This window comes from Panthera leo, chromosome B3, assembly GCF_018350215.1.
Source record: "Panthera leo isolate Ple1 chromosome B3, P.leo_Ple1_pat1.1, whole genome shotgun sequence".
Taxonomy (NCBI): domain Eukaryota; kingdom Metazoa; phylum Chordata; class Mammalia; order Carnivora; family Felidae; genus Panthera; species Panthera leo.
The window spans coordinates 110,359,470-110,378,662 of NC_056684.1; the positions used below are offsets into that span (position 1 = coordinate 110,359,470).

At 42.4% G+C, this 19,193-nt stretch overlaps 1 protein-coding gene across 8 annotated transcripts in view; it reads left to right on the forward strand.

Annotated features, from left to right (window-relative positions):
- Nucleotides 1-18,696, forward strand: part of PPP1R36 (protein phosphatase 1 regulatory subunit 36) — a 57,457-nt gene extending 38,761 nt beyond the window's left edge. For 2 of the 8 annotated variants that reach the window (XM_042943489.1, XM_042943492.1), the window contains 2 exons: nt 269-394; nt 4,961-7,425. In XM_042943489.1, the coding sequence (XP_042799423.1) occupies nt 269-394; nt 4,961-5,081 (247 nt within the window). In that variant the 3' untranslated portion in view covers nt 5,082-7,425. The other 6 variants (XR_006203888.1, XM_042943491.1, XM_042943495.1 and 3 more) reach the window with 6 other exon arrangements.
- The last annotated feature ends 497 nt before the right edge of the window (nt 18,697-19,193 follow it).

Consider the following 19,193-nt stretch of genomic DNA (forward strand, 5'->3'; position numbering starts at 1 on the left):
GTGAGAGGTGGGCACGGAGATGGGTCTTGAAGACGTAAGGGGTCTGGATAGGCAGACAGGGGTGGAGCGTACCAGGGAATACTTCCAGGGGTTCTCACGGCACTCAGACCTGGAAACTGCGGGGCCATGAGGCCTTGTATCTTTGAGCTGGACCACGGGGTTGGTTCAGGAATAGTGAGGACTTCTTTACACAGAAAGATGAGGTCTTGTTGCTTAGCCTTCTGCTGATGACTGCAGAATTCTTTTCTGTTTGGTCTTTGTTTTAAAGCTGCCTGCTCCAGGGATCTAGAGCATCTGAAACATCACTATTGCAGGATTCAGCCTGCCCAACCCTATCATCCTATTTTGGACTTCGTTTATGGCATTCTGATCGCCCAGCTGATTTTTATGCAAAGTAAGAAGAATAAATTTGACTCCTCCGGGGCCATTTTCATTCACCCCTCCTGCCTCTGAACAAGTTTCAGGTTGCAGAAAGCAAGCAGTTTCAGGGAACAGAGAGCACAGGGTGAACTGTCCCCTGTTGCATTTGCAGATTGTCTCCAGAGCGGCCTGTGTCTTGCAGCGGGCTCATGTTGTTCTTTGTTTCTGAGTTTGGGCACATGCTGGTGGCTTTCTCTCTGGGGGTGACACCTGAGGCAGTCCAGGTGAGCTGTGCCAAGGGCCTTAGTGTCCAAGACCTCTTCCTTTGCACCCTGGCCTTCCTCTTCCTCCTTGTACAGAAGGATTTGTTCTCATTTCCTTTACTTCTCCTACCTCTAACCCAGCTGCCTAAGCCGAGAAAAGAGAGAATGCCCTGGGCCGAGGGCCTCAGCCCTCACCCTGAGAAGTCAGGCCACACTGAAACCTGGCACAAGAGTGGCCACCCAAGCCTAGGACCTTGAGGGGGCTCACCTCTCCTGCCTTCACTGGCCAGCGTCAGAACACTGGAACTATTTAAAATCAGAATTTTAGCTATTTTAAATCAAAATCTATTTGTGGATGCCCCATATCAGTCCATACTTCTTAGAAATGCTTTGTAATGACATCAGCCCTCCTCCCCTAATGTACACAAGTAAACCTTGTTTGGTGTAAAACAAAAACCCTTAGAAAACACAAAGAAACACAAAACCTTAGAAAAGCACAGAGAGGAGGAAAAAAAAAAACCTTATCGCCAATGTTTCGTGAATCCGCTTCCAGTCATCCGTGTGCACACACGCACAGACAAAAACCGGGTCGTGCCGTGTGCTGTTGTCCTCACCCCGCCTTCTTCCCGTGGTAATGCGTGGTGCACATTCTCCTACAGCAGCCAATACTCAGCTGAAATATTTTTTTTAAATGTTTATTTCGAGACAGCATGAGCAGGGTAGGGGCAGAGAGAGGGAGAGAAAGAATCCCAAGAAGGCTGCGTGCTCAGTGCAGAGCCTGATGCAGAGTTCAACCCCATGACCATGAGATCATGACCTGAGCCGAAATCAAGAGTTGGACGCTTGACTGACTGAGCCAGCCAGGTGCCCCTGAAATACGATTTTCATTGCCTTGTAGTATTCTGTGGTATGAACCTGTCATTGTATCCTTGCCCAATCCCTTATGTTATTTTATACGTACTTTATCACTCAAACTGATGGTGGTTTTCTCAGGATAAAGCCCAGCAATGATATTGCTGCATCAAAGAGCACACTCATCCTCCAGACCTTATTATTACCCAATCTCCTCCGGGAAGGCTGGTCCCAAAGCACACGACCTCCATCTCTGTGTGAGAATCCTCACTGGGGCATTATCATTTCTTTGAATCATTGCGAATTCTATGGCAGTGAAAGATAGATTTGTATGTTCATTCTAGTTTATACTTCCAAATAAGAGTAGGGGTGAATACCTCTTCACATCGCATCTCCTTTCCTGATTTATCACAGGAATCATAATATAAGAAATGACTGTTTCTTGGAGTAAATGCATTTCCCAGCCCAAGGTACTATATTAAGGTATTACAGATAATAAAAGTAACAGCGCCTTGTTATAAATTCTGGGTGAAGGCCAATGGTCTCTCGGTGTTTCTTCTTAATTGATAAAATTCAGTTGTCCGTCTTTTAGCTCAGAATCTTAAAATGCTTTCCAGATCCCAGGTAAACTTGTTAAAACACTTTTTAGGTACTTGTTTGTAGGAGTTCTAATCTGCCTCAGCAACTCCTGACCCTCCGGCCTCACCTCCAGTCTGGGAGTGATGAGAGCAAACCAGTCTGAACTCAGGTACCTGGTTATTTACCTAACTCATACACTTTGCTTATTTTTTTATTATTGGACTCTATTTTGATCTTTGTATTATTGATTTGTCATTCTTTGAAGAAATTGCAAATGGCCCTATGAAGAAACCAGGTTACAGAAAAGCTGAATATAGTGAGATCCCGTGTGTCTAAAACACACATATATTTATAGAAAGTCTGGAAGGAAATAACTAAATTATTAACAATTCTGCCTGAGAAGTAGGATTGTGAATGATTTTTTTTTTTTAAGTTTATTTATTTATTTTGAGAGAGACAGAGTGCCAGTGAGGGAGGAGAAGAGAGAGAGGGAGGCAGAGAATCCCAGGCAGGGCTCCACACTGTCAGCATGGAGCCCGATGCAGGGCCCGAACCCGTGAAACCATCGAGATCATGACTTGAGCTGAAACCAAGAGTCAGACGCTTAACTGACTGAGCCACCCAGGCACCCCATGAATGATTTTTCTTTAAACGTTTTTGCTTACGTGTACTTTCTATTTTTTTACAATAGATTAAAAAATAGCGTCCCCAATGTCTTGCATAGTGGTGACATCTAACACCCACCCCCATCGGGCAGCACAAAGAGACATCAAAAGACGTCAAAAGATGAGCAAACGATGTGAGTAGGTAATTAGCCACAGAAGGAGAAGCACAAATGGCCAATATGAAGAGGTATTTGTTCTCACTACTCATTGGATGTCTAGATTAGAACATATGATTCCATTTTCACCTATAGAATTAGCAAAGATTTCAAGAAATGACAATGTCTAATGTTGGCAGGAGGCTGGAGAAGTAGGCATTCTCACACACTGACGGGGAATATACTCTGGAAATCAATTTGGCAGGAACATATTACTTTTTGAACATGTCTGTGTACTTGTATATGCATTTAGGGCTGATTCAAATGTCAGTTTCCTTCATGTCAATCTGTGGTGATTTGAGACTTAATGAGGGGTGGAGCTATATCATTTCATCCAGCCCTGTGACCAGAGAGATACTTCAGAAGTGCTTTGGAGGGTGATTATGATATTGATAAATAGTTTAGCACCCTGAATGTACAAGCAGTCGTCAGTCATTGACGGAAAGCCTACTCAGCAGTCAGTGCCTTGCTAGATCTATGAAGGATTCAAGAAGAATAAGGTGGGGTTCCTGTTCTCACAGCTGAACTCCAGAGTCAGGACAAAGCTCAGTCCAAAATGAGGAAGTGTGCAGGTAAGCTCGATTGTGAAGTAGAAACTTAAGGGCTCAGCAATCCGCCAGCTCATAATCATCCTTGCAGAAATAGCGAGGACCCTGGGGAGGAGGAGCTCCTGTTTCATTTTCCCTGCTCACTCCATCTTCCTCCCGCACTGATGCTTTGGTGAACACTTACCACGCAGCACGGCGGTTGCATCTGAGTTTGCCTTGTTTCCCTGGCAGGCAGTGAACTCTTTCAAGTGTAGCCCAGGGCAACCCAGATAGTTGATGAGGGAAAGTTTCTGTGTCGAAATATTCCAGGTGATAAATGTAGAAGGAATGATAGCGTTAGAATCTTACTATCTTGCAAAACGTCCGTGGAATAGTGGGTCTAGGCACTGATTGCCGGTGGTGGTTAACATTGTGAGGGACATCTAGTCATCAAGTGCCGCCAATGGGAATATGAAACACTACCTATGAAACGTTCTTGCATGGGTGCCTGGGTGGCTCAGTTGGTTAAGCGTCCCACTTCAGCTCAAGTCATGATCTCATGGTTCATGTGTTAGAGCCCCGTATCAGGCTCTGCACTGACAGCACAGAGCCTGGAGCCTGCTTCGGATTCTGTGTCTCCCTCTCTCTCTCTCTCTCTCTCTGCCCCACCCCTGATTGTGCTCTCTCTCTCAAAAATAAATGTAAAGAAAGAAAGAAAGAAAGAAAGAAAGAAAGAAAGAAAGAAAGATTCCTGCCAAACCGCTCTCCCCAAACCCCCCCAAAAAAACAAAACCCAAATCAGATTGAGCCTCTAAATCTAACATTTAATTTATGGGAAATTCAGGGGAGGAGCAACATGTTAAATAATACTAGAGGAATTCAATCAGAAAAATCCCAAATGGGGGAACTCTATGGAAAAATGTACCTTATTCTTCAACAAGTAACAAGGAGGAAGAAAGGAGGGAAGAGGAAACTTTAGGTTAAAACTTTAGGCATATCAGTCAAATGCAGTATGTGGACCTTGCTTGGATCCTGATTTAAACAAACCAATTATTAAATATATATATATATTAAATTATTAAATTAAATTAAATTAAATATATTAAATTAAATATAATTAATTTATTAATTATAAATCAATATTTATAAATTATAAATAAATTTATTTTAAATTTATTTTAAATTTATAAAAAATAAAATAAAATATAAATTATATTAAATTAAATATATATTAAATTATTAAATTAAATTAAATTAAATATATTAAATTAAATTATTAAATATATATATATATATATATATATATATATATATATATATATATATAAAATCATGGCAATTTACTACTAAGGGGGCTATCTGATATTAAGGAATTATTGGTGAATCTGTCAGACCTAACAATGTTGCTGTGGTTTTGTAAGCCCTCCACCACCCCGCTTTTTAGAGGCATAAACTTAAATATTTACAGATGGAAAAAAGAAGAAAGGCTGGCGATGGAAAGGGAGATGAGAATAAATGAATAGGTATTAATTCTCCTGAACTACCGGATGTGGTTGCAGGTTGACTGGGGAGTGTGACACCCTCTTCCCCGATCCTTTCCCTTTGCCACAAGCTCCGACTAAAGCATGCCTGAGACTGTCAACTGAACAAAATGTGCCCTCGAGAAAAAGAACACACTAGCAAAATGCAGTACTTCCATCACGTGCAGAAAACTGGAATCCGCCTCAGACCGTGCCCGCAGCGGCGGTCAGGCCTCCCGCGGATCCGGCTGATAGCACACTTCCTGCTTCAGGGACTGTGTTCTTTTGTGTGGCTTTTCTGAGCCCACCGCCTGCATAAATCTGCTGCTTTCTACCCAGACACTGTTGCTTCACTTGGAAATAATTATCTCCTTCTCCACATGCACCCTGTTCCCTTCACCCACATCCCTTATCATGCCATGATAATCACACACTGAAGCAGATGTAAAAGGCACAAACGGAGCATTTGCTTGACGACTCGAGAGCCTTGTGTCATTGCACAAAAAGAAGAAAGTGAGGAGGAGCCCTATCTGCCATCGCAGGACTCACACTGGAACATGTACCCATTAAAGAACAATTGAGTGGATTTTTTAGAGCTAGAATTTTTTTCCCCCATTAGTTCTTGCAGCAAACCAGGAAGAGTGGTAGTTATAGTTGCTGGCTTTTCAAGCCAGGACCCTAAGATACAGAGCTGTTGTTACCAGTCTAGAATTATGTTTGTCTTATGAAATCGTTTGTGAATCCACAAATAATTACTGTGCACCTGCTGGGCCAGGTTCTGAGAATATTACTCCCATTACGAGGTAGACATGGTCTGTGCTTCTCCACATGGCTGGAGCTTCTCTGGGCAGAGGGTGGAACGAGAGGGAGTTAGCGGGGACTGACTAGATGGTTTGAGCTTTGTAGGTTGTAGGGATTTTGTCTAATTGGATGGGAATCCGGTGGAGGGTTGTAGTCAAAGGAGTGACACGATCCAATTTATGTTTGAAAAGATTATTCTGGCTCCTGTGTGGAAGATGGGCTGAGGTTAGGGTTGGAGGGATGGAGAATAGAGGCTGGAGGTCAATTAGAGATTACAGAGGTGGCCCAGGAGAGGGAAGGTGGTAAGCTGGACTAGGGATGGATTCTGGAGAAGGTAGAGTTGGCAGGATTTGCTGATGGATTGGCTGTTGGGGAAGAGAAGAAAGAGAGCAAGGAAGTCTCTAAAGTTTTTGGCCTGAGCAATTGGGTGTTTGGTATTTCCATAGGGCAGAATGGATGAAAAACAGGTTGAGGGAGAAATCTTCATTTCTATTTTTAGACTGTTAACTTTGAGACATCAATCAGTCATCCCTGTGGAGATGAGTTGGCATTTAGATAGAGAGATCTGGAGTTCTGGGGAGAGACCTGAGGTGGAAATACAGATTTGGGAGCCAATGGCTCTCGGATTGGTTAAGATTACCTAAGGAGACTGAAGATACAGAAGACAAAGGACACTCTACATGTAAGAGGGGGCAGGGGAGGAGCAAACAAAACGCAGCAAATCCCTTACATGCTCCAGCAGCTCACCCCGCCTTCAGAATGTGCCACAAGCCAGTGAGGTATGAAGAAACACATGATGGAGAGAAGTCATGGCAGACAAGAGAAAAGAGCCTGCCATGAAGTAGGGGTGGCAGCTGGGCAGAAATGCTGCAGGACGAACTGGTACGATAATAACAGAGGTGACTGCCAGGGTTGGGAACATAGAGGTCAACTGTGCGGGCTCCAAGTGTGGCGCCCCCTTGATGAGGGCTGAGTAGTGAAAGGCTGGCAAGAAAGTGGAGACCAAGCCTCTGGCAGAGTTTGTCGTGAAGGGAAAGGAAGAAATGGCGCAGGAGCTAGGGGAAGATATGCTGTCAAGGAGGTGAAGCTTTAGTGTTGGGTTGTTTGGATCTTTGGCTTTTAGGGATCCGAGGTAATAGAACGAGTCTGTGCTGACACAGGGCAAACTGATGATTCAGGAGAGAGAGAAGGCATACTTGTAGAGAGCTGAGAACCGAAGGTTGGGAAGCGTAGGTTGGGGGTTGCCCTTAGAGAGAAGAGACATCTGTCATCACAGCAGGGAAAGCAGAAGGTGTGACATTCTTTCTCCAAGTCTCTTTGACGCTCAGAGGCCCCTTGTGTGTGCACCACTTGAGCAAGGCCTGCTCTCTGAATTGTCAGTAGAGGAAACCAGAGACCAAAAATTAGCCCAGAGGAGTGCATATAGCTAATGATGGACTTTCAGACACCACACTGGAAAGACATAGCTGGGCTGTGAAGAGTGTCTTGTTGGTTTCCCTGAAGCCACAATTTTTGGGTGATCATCTACGCCATTTAGGTATAAGACTGGCCATGGAAGTTGCATCATTTTTTCCCATAGGATCCCTTAACCAAGTCATGAGTCCTCAAGCATTAAAAGGAATAGCACCTGAGCCCTGAGCTGGCTTCACCTCTGTAGATCTTTTTATTTTTTTATTAAAAAAAATTTTTTATTAGTTTTCTTCATTTTTGAGAGGCAGAGAGAGAGCACATGTTGGGGAGGGGCAGAGAGAGAGGGAGACACAGAATCCGAAGCGGGCTCCAGGCTCTGAGCTGTCAGCACAGAGCCCAATGCGGGGCCCGAACTCACGAACTATGAGATCATGACCTGAGTCGAAGTCAGATGCTCAGCTGACGAAGCCACTCAGGCGCCCCACCTGTAGATTTTATTTTGTGCCCTGGGGTTGTATTTTAAGACTAAGTTCATTGCCCTTTTAGAATTGACTCCCAGGGGAAAGATTGTGTCTCCCAAAAATTTACCGTAATTACTTTCATGAGGAAACAAGAATATTTGACCAATCGTGGTTTCCTTTTTCTTTTCCTACAAGAACTCTCAGAAATAAATGTAATGCTTGATCACAAGAACTTAGAGTTTTGACCTCTTAGGTTTTTATTTTCTATTTTTATATCTTTTCTTTTGTTTCATTTTTTATTATTTTTTTTTTTACTTTGAAATAATAGCAGATTCACATGCAGTTTTAAGAAATAATACCAAAGGATCCTGTGAACTCTTTGCCTGGTTTCTCCCAATGGTGACATCTTACAAGACTATAGTACAGTTTCACAACCAGATATTGATATTGATTCAGTCAAGATACAGAACATTCCATCTCTCCAAGAATGCATGATGCTGCCCTTTTATAGCCACTCTCTTCTGTCCCCACCGTCTCCTTAACCTTTGGTAATTGCTAACCTGTTCTCCATTTCTATAGTTTCGTCATTTCAAGAATGTTATATACATTATGTAACTTTTGGGGATTGGCTTTTTTTCACTCAACATAGTTTTCTGGAAATTCATTCAAGTTGTTGCATGTATCAGTGATTTGCTCCTTTGTGGATGAGTAGTACTCTGTGACGTAGATGTAACACAGTTTATTTAATTCATCCTTTGAAGGGCATCTGGGTCATTTCCAGTTTGGAGACTATCACCAATAAGGCTGCTACAAACATTCATGTACAGATTTTGATGTGAATATGAGTTTTCACTTTTCTGAGCTTCTATCTTTTCTAGTGAATTGTATTAGGTCTTTTTCTGTGAATGAATAGTATATAATCATCAATAAACAAAGGCCATCTACTTTCTTCTTTGTGATTGCTATTAGCATGCTATTACCCTCTATCTTCACAGCTTCCCAGTCTCTGACTCCTCTCATGGGCTGGAAAAAAGCAGATGAAAGTTGGAAGAGTTACGTAGCATGTTTGTGGGTCAAGTGGAGCCTGGGTTCTGGTATATGGTCTCAACTCCTGGCTTTTATATGAAAGCTGCTGCAGTTCTTAAGATACAGTTTATTTTTATTCTTCTCTCCAGGATTCTGGACTCTAGCAACCATGTTGGTTTCAAGTGGCTTGTGTAGAACAGGCTCAGAGATGTGGTTCGGCTTTCTTTCATGTATGTAGGCAATCAAAAGTCCTAAAGGAGATGGAAGCACAGTTGACCCCCTAGCCCCACTTCAGGCTGGGTGTAAGATTTGAAATTAAGATAATCACTTCATGGAACCACGGTTTATACCATCTCTGCTGAAAAGAATGCTGGATTCAAAGAAAGAGACAGAATGAATCCACCATGAAACCCAACCCAATATTTTTGTTGAAGCCACGTCTGATAGACCATCGATGGAGGAATGAAGGATGGGAAACCACGTGCACCAGTTCATTTTCTAGAACGGTCTAAAGTGACGCATACAGGGGTGCCTGGGTGGCTCAGTCAGTTATGGGTCTGATTCTTGATCTCAGTTCCGGTCTTGATCTTGGGGTCATGAGTTTGAGCCCTGTGTTGCACTCTGCGCTGGGTGCGAAGCCTACTTAATAAATAATAGGTAAATAAATAATAAAGTGACACATACAGCTAGATATGGCCCTCACTCTGCTGTACTAGCATAATATCTAGAAGCCAAATTTTATTTGCTCATTTATTTCACTCAACGCTCTGCTCACTGGGTGCCCGGTTCGGGTGGGGGCTGGAAACTGAGGAATTAAGATGTTCTTCCTAAGTTCAAGGAGCTCACCGTCCAGTGGGAGAGGCAGATAAATGTTTAGATAGTCATGACATGATGCACCAAGTGCTATTCTAAAGTTTGCAAGTAGCAGTGGTGACAGCAGCAGCCTCCAGTGATGAGGGGGTGGCGTCAGCATTGGGTGCAGGAATGTGGCCTTGCCTGTGGTTGTGACTAATCGTCTGCCCTCCCTTTATTCTTGTCTGTTTTCTAAGCTTTCCTGATAATTCTACCCAGTATATTCCCAGTAAATTATCTGTCTACTTAAATCAACCAGACAGTGTTGATGGAGAGATAGGCCACTGGTCTCAGATTCCTAGGAAAACTTCCAGAATTGTTTTTTGTGTGTATGTAAATGCAGCATGAAGCCTTACGTGGTATAAAATGTTGAAATACTTCCATGTCAGTTGGTAAATAGACACTGGCTCTACCCCCATGGGACCCCAAACTCCCTGGTCCCTCCCTTCATTCCCTGTCCCCTATGATCTGTCATCTCAAGGGGTTACACCAGGCAGAGGTGCTCTGGTGGCATTCTTCCTGATTGACAGGTGCTTCTGGTGAAGCACTGAATGTATACAGTATACACATATAGGTGGATGTATGTAAGTATGTGGAAGGTGTATATTCATGACAAATTCATCCCAATGGGGTGAATCCTACTACACACACATACTACTACACATTCTGTATGGCTAATGTGAGATCTTTCCATATCAGCACTTGTAGCCTTTTCAAATGGCTCTTTGGCAATCCATTCCGTGGATTTAACCATAGATGATTTAATCAGTTTGGGGAGTTTTCAAAAAATAGAGATGCCCTGCCCTCATTTCTTAACACCAACTTCAAGATGAAGATTCAGGAAGTCTAGGAAAGGGTTGACTCTGTGAATTTTCCAAACTTTCCAGGTGGTTCTGATTATCGGCCAGGTCTGGGATTTTTTTGGCAGAAGCAATGCATCAGTTCACCCTACAAATATGGAAAGCCCACAAAAAGCCATGAAGCTTCATTTTTTTAAAGAAGGTCTACCTTCTCCTCTCTGGGACACAAGATATAAAATAAACAATATAAAAACCTGTGTTGAAAGGCTTCCAATACTTCAGTTCATCATTGCCCTGGCTTGCTACCAGACTGTAAATTTTCTCTGGTTAGCAATAACTAAAAGGAATGCCATTCTGGAAGCAAGATGAGGGGCAGAGACCTCTCAGTAAGTTCCAGATATCGAGGCCAAGCTTTTGCTTCTTCCAAAGAACACTGCTGTCCCTCCTGTATTTAGAATAAATTCAACTTTGATTGTCCTCCAGGAACTGAGCAGTGGCCAAACATCAGTATTTCTTCAGATTTGGAAATGAATTTTGATTGTTTCTTCATAAGTCGGCATAATGCTTAGATAATCAACTGCAGTTCTTGGCAAAGATTAAAATGTGAACTCAGTTCACCACTCCCAGACTATCTGGAAACCAGGAAAGTATATTTATGGGAAAAGAGGTTTATATAAATACTTTCTTCAGTGACCCACATGATGGAGTTGAGAATAAATATCTTGCTTTTGGTGGATGATACCAAATTAGGTGGAGCTGGCAATATCCCAACACTGAGAACTAAACTCAATATGACCCTTTTAGATTGGCCTTGACAAAAAAAAAAAAAAAATGATTCGCACCATAAATACAAGATGAGAAATGGCTCACAAGCACTATAGTAAAAAATAAAATGTTACAGAGTTTCAAAGTTAACAGCTGGTTTGTAACTCCAAAATTAGTCAGCAATAGGGAAAATATTGGGAAAACAAAAGAACATAATGCTGGAATGTTAATGTGGAGAAGATAAGCACAATTTCTGAATACTTTCCCACATATGGCCTTCGTAGGGCCTTAGCTAGAGAACACGCCTATCCAGTTAGGGCCTTCATAATTTGGGAAGACTATCTAAAAACAATTCAGTGGGCCCTGAGAACTGTGGGTGGCTGAGATGACCAGGGGTGGGGTGGAGAATCTCTAAGAGACATTTTAAGCTAAATGGAATTAGTAAACATATCAGAAAGAGAACTCAAAAACGGCCTAAAAACTATCTTCTAATATTCATGGTGTGATTATAAAGAGAGTGTTGAATATCTTTTTCTCTCTTCCACAGAGGGCACACCTGGAAATCAAGAGGTGAATATTAATAATTCAGATTAAGCTAGGTCTAAGGATGAGTTTGCTTGAAGTAGATTAGTGGGCCGGTGTGTCGTAGCTGGAGAGCACAGAGCATGGTCTCTGGAGCCAGACTGCCCGGGTTCACATCCCGTTCCACCACTTACTCCCTGTGAGGCCTTGGGCAGGCCTTACTTTCCCTCAAGCTACCTCACTTGTCCATGTGAGTAGTGGGGAAGCCAAGAGCGTCAGCCTTATAACATCATGGGAAGGATGGCATGAGATGATTATGCAAAGCCCCGAGAAGTGTGTGGTTATTGGCTGATGACTATGGATAGGAAAACTTCGAGAACAGGCTCCTGGAAGTGATTCTTGAGTCTCTTCTTAGGCATTTGAAAGACTATCTCAAACTAATGGTTAAATCCGTAGTGCTAATTCGAGTCAACTCTGTGAAGGACACATGGTTTAGTCATAATTTCAAAATTGCCTCATTCTATCACATTCTTATCTCACAAAATTATTAACCTTATATACGCAGTGGTGTCTGCCTTGCACACAATATACATAGTCAATCACATATTCAGTCAGGATTACAAGCCTGAATATGTTCATGAGAATATTTGCTCCTTAATCTTTTGATATTGCAGAAACATTAGCAAATAGTCTTCATAACAAATCATAAAATACGTTCCTCCCTGAATTTTGTCTCAATGAACCAGTTTAATTCAATTTAATTAAATTCCATTCAGTTTAAGTAACCATTATTGAAGACCTGTGTTAGGCCCTTAGAAAGACTAGTAATGCTTGTCTCCTGCCTTTAGAGACTGCATAGTCTACCAAGAAAAGGGTGAAAGAAAAACAGTTCATTTTAATATCGTGTGATAGATGGCACATTTCAGGTGCCAACTGCTATGTAGAAGCATAGAGCCTGACTGATGACTTTTGCCTGGGAATCACCAAAGGCTCACAGAAGCTCAGACATTGAATTGAACTTCGAAGAAAGTGGGGAGGTGAGAGCGTTTCTTGAGGTGAAGCTGAGAGGAGATCTAGGAGTGACAGCTTCTGTCAGGTCCAGGGACTGCACTTGGCACGCAGAGTGAGGAACATGGTGGCATGAGGAAGAGGAGGCATGGTGAGGGGACAGGAGCTGTTGCTCCAGGAGCTGATAGCACTGAGCGACACTTCCTGGCTCTGCTGGCACCCTGCCCTGCCTCGGGGTCCATCAGTGGCCAATCGTGGGAATGGACGGGGTGGCCTCTCCCAGTTCCTCTCCTGCCCTCTGTGTTGGGAAGAAATTCATGTAACTTGTAGGGACTTGTCCATATCCTGAATAGAGAAAAAAAAGTCCACATTTCAACATTGTGGTCTCAGGGAAGTAATGCCCCTCTTTATATATAAGGAAGAGTTGAACAAACACTGGATTTAGAGTCAGATTCTAGGCTTGGGTTCAGATCCCAGCTCTGGGGACATCAGGTTGGCTCAGTCAGAAGAACACGCAGTTATTGATCTTAGGGTTGTGAGTTTGAGCCCCATATTGGGTGTAGAGATTACTTAAAAATAAAATTAAAAAAAAAAAATCCCAGCTCTGTCATGTAACTGTCTATTCTGGGTAGGCCGTTCATTGGCACTCAAGTTTTTCTGGACAAGGGCTTAATATGTTCAGCTCAGAGGACCCTGATAAGGATGAGATGAGAGAGTGCATATGAAAGCAGCCAGCTTAAAGTAGATGTTCCATTGACATTTGAGTGATTTTTTGATATTGTTACTGTTTTTATTTTGCCTAAGTAATGTTGGCATAGAGCTATGACATTTCCAAATGATCATGAACATGAAGCAGTATTAGGGGCAACAAGAACTCTGAGGCTAAGGGCTTAAGCTGCACCTCCTCCACTGAAAACTCAGAGTAAGAATCATATGTGTGTGTGTATGTGTTTATCTGTCTGTCTATCATCTATCTATCATCTATTTTTAACCATTCTTACACATTTGGACCAAATCATTTTCAAAACAGTAAATAGTAAATGCCAGAGTAAGACATCTTATCTGTGATAAATGGAGTAGAAGGAACTTTTTCCTCCAACTCTGTTTCTTTTTTTTTTTAAGTTTATTTGTGTGTGTGTGTGTGTGTGAGAGAGAGAGAAATAGAGTGCGAATGGAGGAGGGGCTGAGAGAGAGAGAGAGAGAGAGAGAGAGAGAGAGAGAGAGGGAGACACAGAATCTGAAGCAGGCTCCAGGCTCTGAGCTGTCAGCACAGAGCCCGATGCGGGGCTCAAGCTCACAGACCATGAGATCACGACCTGAGCCAAAGTCGAAAGCTCAATGGACTGAGCCACCTGGGTGCCCCTCCTCAACTCTGTTTCTAAGGATTCTGGTAATATCTGCCCAAATCACAGAAGTATGTTAGAAGAAGGCACTCATTCAGTTTATTTCTATGTTTCAAATTGGTGCAAGTATAGAACACTCTATGGTAAAGTGGGAAAATTTAAGAAACCCCACCCACGCCCTGGATGTTTTTGTGAAACTTTCCATAATAAGAACAATAAGGAGAAATAGTAGGGGCCCCCGGGTGTCTCAGTTGATTAAGCATCTGACTTTGGCTCAGGTCATGATCTTGTGGTTCATGAGTTCAAGCCCTGCGTTGGGCTCTGCACTGACAGTGCAGAGTCTACTTGGGATTCTCTCTCTCCTCATCTCTATGTCCCTCCCCCACTTGCACTCTCTATTTGTCTCAAAATAATAAATAAATAAATAAATTTAAAAAAGAAAAGAGAGCAAGGTGGGTGGTGGTGGAGAACACAGACGTCCTTGAAGATCCGGGCTTAGAGTAGGTTAGGGGACCTCTTTTAATCTCCCTTCAGACATTGGGGTTGTTTTCTCACTGATGTTTTCCTAAATAATAAGAAGGCAGTTCTGTTATAAATCAGTCCTTGGGGTTACAAGGAGGGCAGCCGTGGTGCCACTGACCAAGTCAGTCCCCACCCAGCAGGCTCAGGATCCTGAGGAGACAAAGCTGCATATATGTTCCTGAGCACCAGCTTGTCTCTGGACATGGCCAATGGCCCCAGCATCATTAACAGGAAGTCTTTATTTTCAAGGCTGGGCAGGAGACAGGCAGCTGGACAAGGAGTGTTCAGTGCTTTGCTATGGTACAAGGTCAAGGCCTTTTTCAAATCAAATGACAAATGACAGATCGTCCTTTGTCCATCCATTGCTGAGTGACACCCGAGGCCCCAGGAGGAATAGTTGGTGCCCGTCATGAGACGCCAGGCCCTCATCACATGCTTGTGTCAGACTCTAAACTAAGAGGCGATGAGCCGGCCTTGCGGTCCTGCTCCTGATGTCTGGCCAATGTCTCTGCTTTCACCCTGTTCTCTTCTTTGATATCTGGTTTCACAGATGCCAAATACAAACCTCATTGATTCAGCATTTGGGATCACTGGACCTGAACAAACTGAAGTTTTCCCTTGCAACACCTTTAGTGAAGGATTTGATTAAGCAAGCAACATAAAAAGTTGTTAGAGGAAAGGGAGATTTAACCCCTTACAATAATAAATGTATTAAAAACAACTTTAAGTAGGGTTGGTATGTTAGCCTTTGGTGGTAGATAGGTTTTCTATTTTGGCCCTTTTCCATTTGGTTGGCATGATGTTATGTCTGAGTTTATTTAAAATAGTGCTGGAGCGCCTGGGTGGCTCAGTCGGTTGAGCAACCAACTTCGGCTTGGGTCATAATCTCACGGTTTGTGAGTTCGAGCCCCGCATCGGGCTCTGTGCTGACAGCTCAGAGCCTGGAGCCTGCTTCCAATTCTGTGTCTCCCTCTCTCTCTCTGCCCCTCCCCCACTCATGCTCTGTCTCTGTCTCAGAAATAAATAAACATTAAAAAATAAATAAATAAAATAATAAAACAGTGCTGTGGTTGATTAGCAATGTCTCTCTGGGCTCATGAAGGATATCAGAAGTGGTAGGAAATAGGCTGGGTATTTGCTTCCTTGGTAGCATTCAAACCTCTTTTAGAAACAGCTGTGTGAAGAAAACAAATAAAATTAAAGCAAATGACATTAATTAAGCATTTGTTATGTTTTAGACCTATGCTAGCTATCATAATTATTTTTTTCATTTGATTCTCATTGTACTCTGAAAATTAGTAATGATTATTTCAATCTTACAAATGGGGAAGTTGAGTCCTATAGTTGACAAAAGTCACATAGCCAGTTAGTGGAGCCACATTACAGATGAAGGTTTGTTTGACTCCAAAGTCTATGCTCTTTCAGTTAAAATAAAAAGGACCTCTAGTTAGCAATACATTAAGAGACTCAGTACAGGGTGCCTGAGTGGCTCAGTAGGTTAAGCTGACTCAGTTTCAGCTCAGGTCATGATCTTGTGGCTTAATGGGTTCAGGCCCCACATTGGGCTCTGCACTGACAGTGTGGAATCTGCTTGGGATTCTCTCTCTCTCTCTCTCTCTCTCCCTCTCTCTCTACTCTCCCCCACCTGCACTGTCTCTGTCTCTCTCAAAAATAAATAAACTTTAAAAAAAAAAGACTCAGTACATTAAAAGGTTTCAGTATTTATGGCAACACTTTCAATTTAAAAAGTTTAAGTGGAGGGAGCACCTGGCTGGCTCAGTTGGAGGAGCATGTGACTCTGGATCTTGGGGTTGTGAGTTTGAGCCCTGTGTTGGGGGTAGAGCTTACTTAAAAAAAAAAAAGAGAATAAATAAATAAATAAATAAATAAATAAATAAATAAATTTAAGTGGAGGTAAAATGGAATAATAAAAAAATACTAAATGAATTCAAAAGAAGACAGGGAAAGAGTAAAAAGAAACAAAGAAAAGATGTGACAAATGGAAAACAACTAGCAAGAAGGTAGATTGAAATCCAACATATCCATAACTACATTAAATGTAAATAGCCTAAACCACCCCTAATAAAAGGGAGAGATTATCAGGTTGAATAAAAAAGGCTAGACCCAACTAGATGCTGCCTATAAGAAACACACTTGAAATATAAAGACACAAATAAATTATAAGTAGAAAGATGGAGAAGGATAAATCATGCTAACAGTAAATCACAAGAATGCTGGAGTGGACTTTAAATACAAGGAGTATTACTGGCAATAAAGAAGTCCATTATATAATGATAAAAGAATAATTTTACCAAGAAGACATAACAATCCTAAATATAAATGTACCTAATAACAGAGCTTCAAAATATCTGAGATAAAAAAAATGATAGAAATGGAAGAAGAAATGGAGAAATTCATAATTATAGTTGAAGATTTCAACACTTTTCCCTCAGGAAGATGGAGTGAGTAGACAAAGCAGATGGTAGAATAGTAAGTTTAGAGAACACTTGAACAGCACTAGTAACCAACTTGACCTAACTGACATTTATAGCACATTCCACCTGACAGTAAATACCCATTCTTTTCAAGTGCACACAAAGTGTGCCCCACTAATAATCTGGACCATAAAACAAACCTTAGCAAATTTAAGAGAATTGAAATCAAAGTATGCTTTCTAACCACAATGGAATCATAAACTAGAAGTCAATAAACTAGAAGGGATATCTGGAAAATCCCTTAATATTTAGAAATGAAACAACACACTTAAATATCCGATGGGTCAAAGAAGAGATCACAAGGGAAATTAGAAAATATTTTGAGTTGAATGAAATAGTCTAAAGTGCTGACATTTTACAAAGTCCACCTGGTCTGAATTAGTGTGATCTGCCTCCAGGTTTTAAGGCGATGTGCCACTGGGACAATTTTATTAAAACACAGGAGCAAGGACACTGCAGTCTCATCAGTCCCTAAAATGAAAAGCAGATGGGTAATGTCTATACAAGGCCCTCCCCTCCTGCTCCCCATCTTCCTGTATTCCTGGTTCTGCCCTGGTTGCAGATCCCAGGTGAACACATCCCCAACAGAATTTGACTCCAGACACCATACTAGTGTTGTTTCCTTCTGGGGGAGCATCTTGCCTATGTTAAGATCACTGTGCAGTGAACCAAGAGGCAGGAGGCTCTCTCCTCAATAAGGAGTCAGCTGTCTTAGTGGCTCTGGGTTTAAATGCCTTTAAATAACAGCACCAAGCATGTGTCCTGCCTCTTGCAACCTTCCGGAGAGAACCAGAGGCCTGTGTGAAATTCATTTCTTCATCATAGGAACTGACGCACGGGACTTAGACAACAAGCAAAATCAACTGAGGTGTGGGGATATGTAGATTCCATGCCACTAACTGTAATCATAACACATAGGTACTGCTTACTCCGGCATTGTCGCTTTGAACCTTACGCAACCCCATGAAGTAGGTCCATTCTGCAGAGGAGAGACTAAGGCCGGTAAGTGGCAGAGCTGGAAGATGGAATCCAGTCTGTTTGCTCTAGTAGCTGAGGACTCTAAGAGGCTTCATACTAACATACACAGTCTCAATGCCCACAAGGAGCCCTGACAGAAGCCTTATCATCAAATGGGGAAAAGGATGCTGGGGGTGTGTCAGTACCCGTACAGAGGAATCAACAGAGACCCAGAGAGGTCAAATGACTTACCCATGGTTGTTAGGCTATTGATGGCAGATCTCAAGCTAGGACTCAGCCCTTCTAATCCCCAGACCAGTGCCCTTTGTTCTACACAGGCCGTCTCCCTCAGCAGGGTGCCCCAGGAGGATCATTCATTGTTCTTCTATCCTGGTGTATATACTTTCCAAAGCAGCAGTGCGACCAGCTGTAGATGAAGATGTGGATATAATGAACAGAGCAGAGGTAATATTAGTGGGCACTCTTCTGAGAGCTGCTTGCTGTGGGAGAAGGGGAAAGGACTGGGAATTACTGGGCTATGTGGATCCATATAATATGGATCTGGTCAGAGAGGCTCAGGTCACACATGAGCTCTCTGAGCCTCTATTTCCTTGTCTACAAAATTGGGGTTAATAGTGCTAACGACCTCATGGAGTCACTGTGAATATTAAATATTAGAGCTAATGCACATAAGGCACTCAATCCAGTGCATGGCGCATAGAAAGTGCCAAGGCAACTTTGGCACACATTTTCTAAGTGTTGCTTCTTCAGTCTGCCTAGGAATTGCTTGAGTGTACCCTCCTATAACTATAACCTCTGGATGGAAAAAAAAAAAGTTGTTTTTCTCTTCCTTTCTTACCATCTTGAGAGTGATGGTTTCTACCTGTGAGTCTTCCTCAGGTGCTCACCTACCTGCCTGGGGCTTTGAGACATTTGCCTGTCAAGTCCTGTCCTAACAGTCCAGCTCAGAACCTCTCTTTTCTTTGAACATACACCACCCAGCTTTTAGGAAGTTCCTCCCTGGATCCAGAGAGGGTGTGTCTAGCAATGCATTCTTTCCAAAGCCCAGAAATGGGAGGATTCTATGAGAACGCTTTGTAGAATATGTATATATATATATTTGACAGGGGAGGATGAGAGTGCCTGAAAAAAAGAGCCTGTTATTTCACTTCTGAGTTTTGTACATTCTGCTTCTTCTGGAGAGGGTTAGGGCTCCACTTGACATTTTGAGAGATAGCATCTCTACAGTTTGCTCTGAGATCTGTAGGGAATTATCTCCAAGGTCTGGACCCCTTCCACTGGAAGAATCC